Source organism: Trichosurus vulpecula, chromosome 2, assembly GCF_011100635.1.
Source record: "Trichosurus vulpecula isolate mTriVul1 chromosome 2, mTriVul1.pri, whole genome shotgun sequence".
Classification (NCBI taxonomy): Eukaryota; Metazoa; Chordata; class Mammalia; order Diprotodontia; family Phalangeridae; genus Trichosurus; species Trichosurus vulpecula.
In genome coordinates, this window is record NC_050574.1 from 53088493 (window position 1) to 53096934 (window position 8442).

At 41.5% G+C, this 8442-nt stretch overlaps 1 protein-coding gene across 1 annotated transcript; it reads right to left on the minus strand.

Annotated features, from left to right (window-relative positions):
- Positions 1-1468, minus strand: LOC118839500 (basic phospholipase A2-like). The gene is made up of 4 exons (XM_036746969.1): positions 1429-1468; positions 998-1142; positions 403-509; positions 1-143 (listed from the first exon to the last, which is right to left on the minus strand). The coding sequence occupies exons 1-4, from the start codon at positions 1466-1468 to the stop codon at positions 1-3; spliced, it is 435 nt and encodes a 144-aa protein (XP_036602864.1).
- Between the last annotated feature and the right edge of the window lie 6974 nt (positions 1469-8442).

Below are 8442 nucleotides of genomic sequence, written 5' to 3' on the forward strand. Positions count from 1 at the left end.
TCAGCATTTAGGTTTATCCCCTTTACACAGTAAATTGGGGTAGTTGCGATACTTCTTACTGTAAGTCGTCAGGTTTCTCTTCATACAGTAGGCAGCTGCTCGATCACAGGCACAGATTTGCTTCTGACAGTTGTCACCAGACCCTGTAAGGTCAAAGAAATGAATGAGCTAGGAGGGTTGGTAATTTTCTCTTCTACTGACACCCCTCACCCTGCCCCACCAAGCTGAGTCCCTTTATTGGTTGTCTTGATGGAGACACAGGCCCTTCCCCAGGGGAAGCCCCTTGTCTGAGGGGAGAGTTCAAGCCTTTGTTTTCAGGGAGTTTGGAGCAGTGCCCTTCCAGAGACCATTTCTGCCCTTCTGGTGTGCTCAGTGATGCCTGACTGTAATGCACTATCTCACCACAGATGATGGATCCATCCTGATAGGTGTACTTGTAGCTCTGTGTTTTGGGTTTGCAGCCTAAATTCTTCACCTTTGAATAGCAGCAGTCATGGGCCAAACAGCACCTAAAGAGAGATGCCCTACTGAGTGCTGTCCTCCTTTCCTACTGGAGAACAGGTGGTCAGCAAAGAGGACACTCAGAGAGGCCAGCCAAGGAGGCGGCCTGCGATGGTGGGATGAGCCCTGGTATGGTAGTTGTGACACCTGAGTTATTAGGATCATTGTTTTTTCATCTGTTCTGTAAATGAGGGGATTGGACTCCATGTCTGTAAGGTCCTTTCCAATTCCAATCTTGCTCTATTTAATGGAGGGTCTCTGATTTTGAAAATCTGGTTCCAGTCTTCCCTATTGCCCATTCTGGAGGACTGCAAGGGTGTCTATTGAAAGATGCCATGGTGTGCTAGAGAACATTCTTCTATAGCTTTGCCCTAGAAATTCATTTCTTTGGTGCCCCTGCCTTGTGCTCTGTCCATTAATTTGTATCTCCCATCATTACTGCTTGTAGTGATTCCCAAGGAGGTCACCCTGGCAGGGCTGGGGAACAGCAACTTACCTGTCGGTACCATCCAGGGGGGTTCCTTTGCCTCCCAAGCCACAGTAACAGCCATAGAAGCCATAGTTAAGTACTGCATTCTTCCCTGTAACCTTCTCAATCATGTTTTCGAATTGTAGCAAGCTCCCTTTCACCTCAGATAAGCCTGCAAGAGAGACCAGTGGTCCTCAGTCAGATGTGGCCATCTTTTCTATCCACTACTGCTTTAGTCCGTCCTTCCCCACTCTTCATCTGAGCAGAGAATCTCATCTTCTATTTTCCTCCCAGCCTCTAATAAGAGATAGTGAAGAATTAATTGGGATTTGCAAGCTTCAAGTAATGGGGAGAGCTAGGGAGTGCAAGAGATGCTAGGGAGGCACTTTTTGTACTACAGGAGTTGTCCTTCCTCGTGCTGATTCCTGGGAAGAGGTCAGTCATGGGTCACTTCTTACCAGAGGCCATTAGTACAGCTAGCAGAAAGATGGTCTTCATTTTGAAGTCTCTGTAAGAGAAAATATAAACCTGATGTCTATGTCCTCAGGTGAGGTTTCTACATTCCTGCTTTACCCTTGGGGCTGCTACCCCAACCTGCCGTGTGGGAGGGGAGAATAGGTCCTTACTCTTATTGGAAGTGATCACAGGAACCATCTACTACAACCTCTACCTGATGAAGAAATCCCTGTATGAAATTTCTATGGGGACAGAAACATATTACACAGGCACTGCACCCCCTCCCCTCATTGGTTATACAAATGCACAATTCGTATCCTCTACCCATACACACATTGTAATTCAGGTACTGAAACAAACACTCAGACCACCTCAGCTCACACACTCATGACACTACTCAGGGCCACAGAAATACAAAGAAATATCAATACATACAGAATATCACTGGCACAGAGAAATGTACTCAGACCCTCTAAACAAGGGATTTTTAACCTTTTTATGTCCTGGACCCCTTTGGCAGTCTGGTGAAGCCTATGAACTTACTCTCAAAATCATGCTTTTAGAGTCATAAAATAAAATATGGAGGAGTATAAAGGAAGCCATTGAAGCATATTGAAAGATATTCATCAAAATATTTAGAAACTACAAATTCACAGACACCAGGTCAAGAACCCTCCATGCTCTAAACATCCCTAATAATATAGAATCACACAAACACAGGCACATACTCTGACTCTGACAAATGTCTTCTGGTCTTTGGGGCTCCAGATGCCTTCAGCTGTTTCTTGGTTCACTCTGTCCACTGCAGGGCTCTTGAGCCTAATTGGTCCTCAAGGCAGAGAAGCTCCATATATAGATCCAGGAGGATTCTGAGGTGGCTGAGAGTCCCCACCCCAAGGGGGAGGAATTTCCAGAAACTCACCCAACACCAAGAGTCCATGCTGCAGGAAGAAAGGGTGGGGCCAAAGTCTGTTTTGGGAGTCCACAAGGATCTCCTCCCTGTCTCCCAGGAGCCATTCCCCAGATGGGGAAGGCAGTCTCTTTTGAAGGCATTATAGGTGACAGGCTGAGTGCTGACTCTCAGTTGGGTTAGATTCAGGGACTTTGTGTTATGAGGATGGTTGGGGGACACACTCACCTTCCAACTCAGGACATTCATCCTGCCCTAGAGTTTGGACTGTGGCTGCTGCCAACTCTGTAAACAGTTGGCAGACTACTTTGTCAGTTTACTCTGTAAACATTTGACAAAGACCCAATAGCTCATTCAGCACCCCAACCAAGTGCCCACTCTGTACAGAGCTCTCTATGAGGTGTTTTGGTTATAGTTGGGTGGGGGGCTGAGAGAGCAACAGAAAAAGAATCAGAAGGATAAGGTAAAAAATAGAGGTTAGAAAAAGGATGAGATAAAGATCTTACATGTTTGAGTTAATAGGGAGTCAGTAGAGTATTTTGGATAGTGAAGTAATATGGTTAGACCTGTGCTTTAGGAACATCTCTTTAGGGATTCATGGAGGACAGCTTAGACACGGAGAGATGAGGCAGGATGACCAATTCGGAGGCTACTGTAAATTATGCTGTTCAGAGATGAGGAAGGTCTCAATTAGGGTGCTGGCTATGAGAATGGAGAGAAGGAGAGAGACAGAGAAAAGTGTTATAGAGGTAGAATGATTTGGTAACATCGTATTGTGGGGTTAGGGATAGCGAGGAACCCAAGATAATACAAGGGATGAGAGCCTGGGGACTAGAAAGATAATCACATGGTCAGGGGAAATTGAGAAGTTCAGAAGGTAGAGGTTGTGAGTTTTGTTTTGGAAATGTGTTTGAGATGGCTTAGTTAGAAGAGAGGCAAGTCTTGGAGAGAGAGACAGAGAGAGAGAGACAGAGAGAGAGAGAAAGAGAGAGAGACAGAGAGACAGAGAAAGAGAGAGAGAGAGAGAGAGAGAGAGAGAGAGAGAGAGAGAGAGAGAGAGAGAGGGAAAGAGAGGGAGAGAGATGTGAGAACTGTATACATATAGAACTATGAGCACCTATTTGTGTGTTTATCTATCTTTATGGAGAAGAGAATTCAAGCCCTGGGAGCTGATAAAGTCACCAAATAAGAGTATTCAGAGAGAAGAGGGTTCAGGATGGAACCAGGGAACACCTACATTTAGGGGCAGCAGTATGGAAAAGATCCAGCAAAGGAGACTTAGGAGTGGTGAGCCAGGTAAGAGGATAACCAAGGGAAAACAATGTCATCATCTCCTCAGAGAGGAGATTGTAAATATCCAGGAGGAGAGGGTGGTCAGCAGTGTCAGATGCTGTATAGAAGGAAGAAAGAATAAGATTGTGAAAAGACCAACAAACTTGTCAATTAAGAGAACATCTCTTTAAAGGGACTAGTTTTAATTGAGTTATGATTCAGGTATAAGGAGATAATGGGAGACCAGGAGGATTGTGTTTCCTTCCATGGAAACAGGCCAGTTTGGAAGAGAGATGGGTTGGGGGTGTGGCTGGTGGGGAAAGAAAATGCCATTGCAATTGGTCTTCTTATCCTGTGCTGCTCACCCCTTTCCTACTGAAACTGAAAAGTGTGTGCAGGGCAGGGAAAAGATCAAGTCAGGGGACTTTGCTGGAGAAAAGAGCTTACTGTTTTGATGGAAGGGATAGGTTGTGAGGATGTTGGGGGAAAGAGTTTAGTGTGGAAATTTTCCAGTGAGCATCCACAGATTTCTGTATTGAGTTTGCATACAGCAGCCTTGAGGAGCTGGAACTCAGTACTGAAAGCCCACTGTGGGGCTGTTGAAGATGGTTGTGCTGGAGATGAGCCCATAGTAGGCAGGGGTCGAGTCACTGAAATCTTGCAAACATACTCCATGGCCCACGGGGGGCCCTGGCCCCAGCTTAGGAGAGCTGTATTATATAAAGGGACATTTTTCTATGGCAGAAGCCTGACTGGTCCTTCCCTGGTCCTTTCTTTCTTGCTTTCCTGTACAGGTTAGAGATATAAGGCATGTAATTCTGGGGAAGTCACTACACTCATACCAATTGTGAAAATTCCTGATTTCATGTGCTAACGTGCTCTTGTCTACCAGCTTCTAAGCCAACATTCAAGCCTGACTAAGATGGATCTCACACCACGTAAATAATCTATTCACTTCCAACTTTCCACAAACTTCTTCACCTGGAATAATGGAATACTGCCTTGCTCATGTCTCTATCCGCCACTCTGTTGGCAGGGAGCTTTAAACACAGGATGTGCTTAACAAATATTTTAAGTGATATGAATTCAACAAACATTTATAAAATCCCTGTTACCTGCAAGGTCCCATGCTGTGCATTGGGGATAATGAGATGGAAAATAGCATGGTTCCTGCACTTAAGGAACTTACACTCTATTTAGAGTGGGAGAGACCATACAGAAAAATAGAGGAAAAGTAGGGAAACTGATGGTGACAAAGTTTTTTAAAATATAGATCAACCAGAAGGATGAATCTGGAATACTTTCATTCATTCATCTATTCATCTATTTATCTATCAAATAACTATTTATTGCTGTCTTTTTTCTTATATTATTATGGTATTCCTCCTCTCCGCCCTTCTAAGTAGCCATACCAAAAATATATTTTTTAAAAGAAATCCCCCCAACTGATAGATACATTGAAAAAAATTGTATATGTACATGTGTATGGATATGCATATGCATATGTAAATGTAAATGTAAAATGTAAAAAAATGCATATGTAAATCACCCTGGGAACATCCACCTCCATTAAGGGGTGGTTGGGGAGGACTGGAGTCTTCTCAAATTTCTTCATTTGAGTACTTCTCAATCTTTATAGTTTTGGTAATTAACTTTTTTTAGCATATTCTTTCCATTTGCACTGTTGTAGTTGTGTTTATTGTTCTCTCGGTATTGCTTATTTCCCTCTGCAACAGATTATGAAGGTCTTTCAATGTTTCTTTGTATTTATCACAAATCCTTCATCACAGAAAACTGATCATCCATCACTGCGGCAAGTGGTCCTTACTGATGCTGCTGTTTTGCATTCATCTCTCCCCAAGGAAACATCAAAATAACCGTGGAGTGTGTAGACAAGAACTATATTAACACAGATACAAAATACTCTTCATGCAAATACAGACATATATATATATATGTATTATATATAAACTTTGAATATTCATTTTCATGGATAAGCTGATCCAATACAATAAAAATTACAATACTACCTAAATTAATTTTCTTTTTCAGTGCCATACCAGTCAAAGTACCAAACTGCCACATTATTTATACTATATAGACATTGGAAAAATAATAAGACTCATCTTATGGAACAAAAGATCAAAAATATCCAGGGAATTGAAACAAATGGAAGAAAGGGGAACTTGAAGTTCCAGATCTCAAGCTATAATAAAAAGCTGTATCATCTAAATGATTTGGCACCAGGTAAGAAATAGTTAATCAGTGATTAGGCATAGAAAATCCTGAAGCAAATGAGCACAGTAACCTACTGTTTAAAAAACCCAAGTATCTCAGCTATTGTGACAGGAGCTCATTATTCAACAAAAGCTGTTGGGAAAACGGGAGTGTAGTCTGGCAGAAACTTGATATAGACCAACATCTCACCCTGTATGACAAGATAACCCCCCAAATGATTTAGATATAAAGAGTGACATCATAAGCAAATTAGTGGAGGATGGAAGAAATTATGTGTCAGATCTATGGCTAGAGGAAGAGTTCTATAACTAAGGAAGAGAAAGAGAAGTTCACAGTATGTAAAGTGGAGAATTTTACTTACAAAAAATTAAGTGTTTTTTAGCACAGACAAAACCAATGGAGCTAAAATTAGAAAAAAATGAGGAAATGGAAAAATTGTTGCAGGAAATTTCTCTAATAAAGGTCTCATTTCTAAGAGATCTGGGGAAAAAGAATAAGAGCCATTCCACATTGATAAATGATGAAAAGATATTAAAAGGCAATTTTCAAAGGAAGAAATCCAAGCTCTCAATAACCATATGAAGAATGCTCTACATTACTAAGAATTAAGAGAAATCTAATTAAAACAACTTTGAGGTACAATATCATACAATCAGTTTGGCTAAGATGACAAAAAAGAAAATGAGAAATCCCAGAGGGACTGTGGAGAAATACATGCACTAATGCACTGTTGCTGGAGCTATGAACTCATCCAACCATTCTGGAAAGCAGTTTAGAACTATGTCCCCAAACTATTAAACTGTGCCCTTTGGTCCAGTGATACCACTATTAGGTCTATACCCCAAATAGATAAAAGGAAGCTTACTTCACTTTACATCTGCTGCGCTACCTGGTTGCAACTCTATGGAACATGATGCCCCTCCCATGATAGATCCAGTGATATCACTACTAGGTCTATACCCCAAAGAGATCAAAGGAAGCTCACTCCACTGTGCATCTGCTGCCCTGCCTAGGTTCAACTTTACAGAACATGATGCTCCTCCCAAGATAAGCCCAGGAATCTATACCCCCAAGAGTTCAAAGAAAGCTCATTCCATTTTGCATCTGTTGCCCTGCCTGATTTCAACTCTATGGAACATGATGTCCCTCCCAGGATAGACCCAGTGATACCAGCACTAGGTCTACATCCCAAAGAGATCAATGAAAACTCACTTGTAAGATTGGCAAGGTCAGAGGTACCCAGGTCCAGTAAGTGGGTCTCTTAGCAGAGTGTGCTGGCAGTCAAACCTAGTGAGGAACCCGCCCTGAGGAGCTGTCCAGCAAGGAAATGTCCTGGTTTCCAAGACACTGTGCTAGAAAGCAAGAAACAAATTTGTCCTCTGACTGCTCCTGGAAAAGGCCTCTACTTTCTCTCCTATCATCCTCTTCTTAACCTCTTACAATCAGGCTTCCAACCTTATCATTTTTGCAAAACTACTCTCTTCCAAATCACAACAACCTTTTTTCCAATCTTCATTCTCCTAGTCCTCCCTGCTGCATTTGACACCGCTGAATATTCTCTTCTCTTTGATACTCTCTTGTCTTAGGCTTTTGTTTTGTTTTGTTTTGTTCTTTACTCTTATTTTATTTTTTCCCAGTTACATGTAAAAAGTATTTTTAGCATTCGTTTTTAAAACTCTGAGTTCCAAATTCTCTTCCTTCCTCCCTTCAACCCCCTCTCCTGTCACTGAAAAGGCAAGCTGTTTGACAGAAGTTATACATATGTAGTCATGCAAAACATGTCCGTAATAATCATGTTGTAAAAGAAAACATAGACAAAAAATCCTCAAGAAAATAAAAAAAGTTTAAAAATTGCTTCAATCTGTATTTAGACATAGTTCTTTCTCTGGAAATGAATAGTATTTTTCATCGTAAGTCCTTCATAGTTGTCTTGGCTTGCTGTATTGCTGAGAATAGCTAAGTCATTCAGAACTGATGTAGTTTCCTTCCTTATCTCTTTTAATGAGAGCTATCTTTGCTTCTGCTTTGTATGAGATTCGGATTGCTACTCCTGCTTTTTTCACTTCAGTTGAAGCATAATATATTCTACTCCAGCCTTTTACCCCCTGTTTCAAAAGTGTTTCTTGTAAACAACATACTGTAGGATCATGGTTTTCAATCCATTCTGCTTTCTGCCTCTGTTTGATGGGAGAGTTCACCCCATTCACATTCACAGTTATCTGTGTCTTTTTTCTCCATCCTATTTTCCCCCCTGTTTATGATTTTATTTCTCCTTTCTCCCTTCCCCTCCTCAAAAGAGTTTTACTTTTGACCACTACCTCCCTCAATTTTCCTTCCCTATCAAACCCCCTCCCTCATCTTACCCTTTACCCTTATTACTTCTTCCCTCCCTTCTAACCACACCCCTTATCTTTCCCCTTTCCTGTCCTAGAGCCTGTAGGACAAGTTTGATTTCTATACTTATCAAAGTGTTCTATTCCCTTCTTGCACCAAATCTGATGAGAGTAAAGCTCAAACACTGATCTTCTCCCTCCCTTCTTTCCCTTTGCTATAATATTTTTCTGTACCTCTTCAAGTGATGTAATTTTCTCTTTCC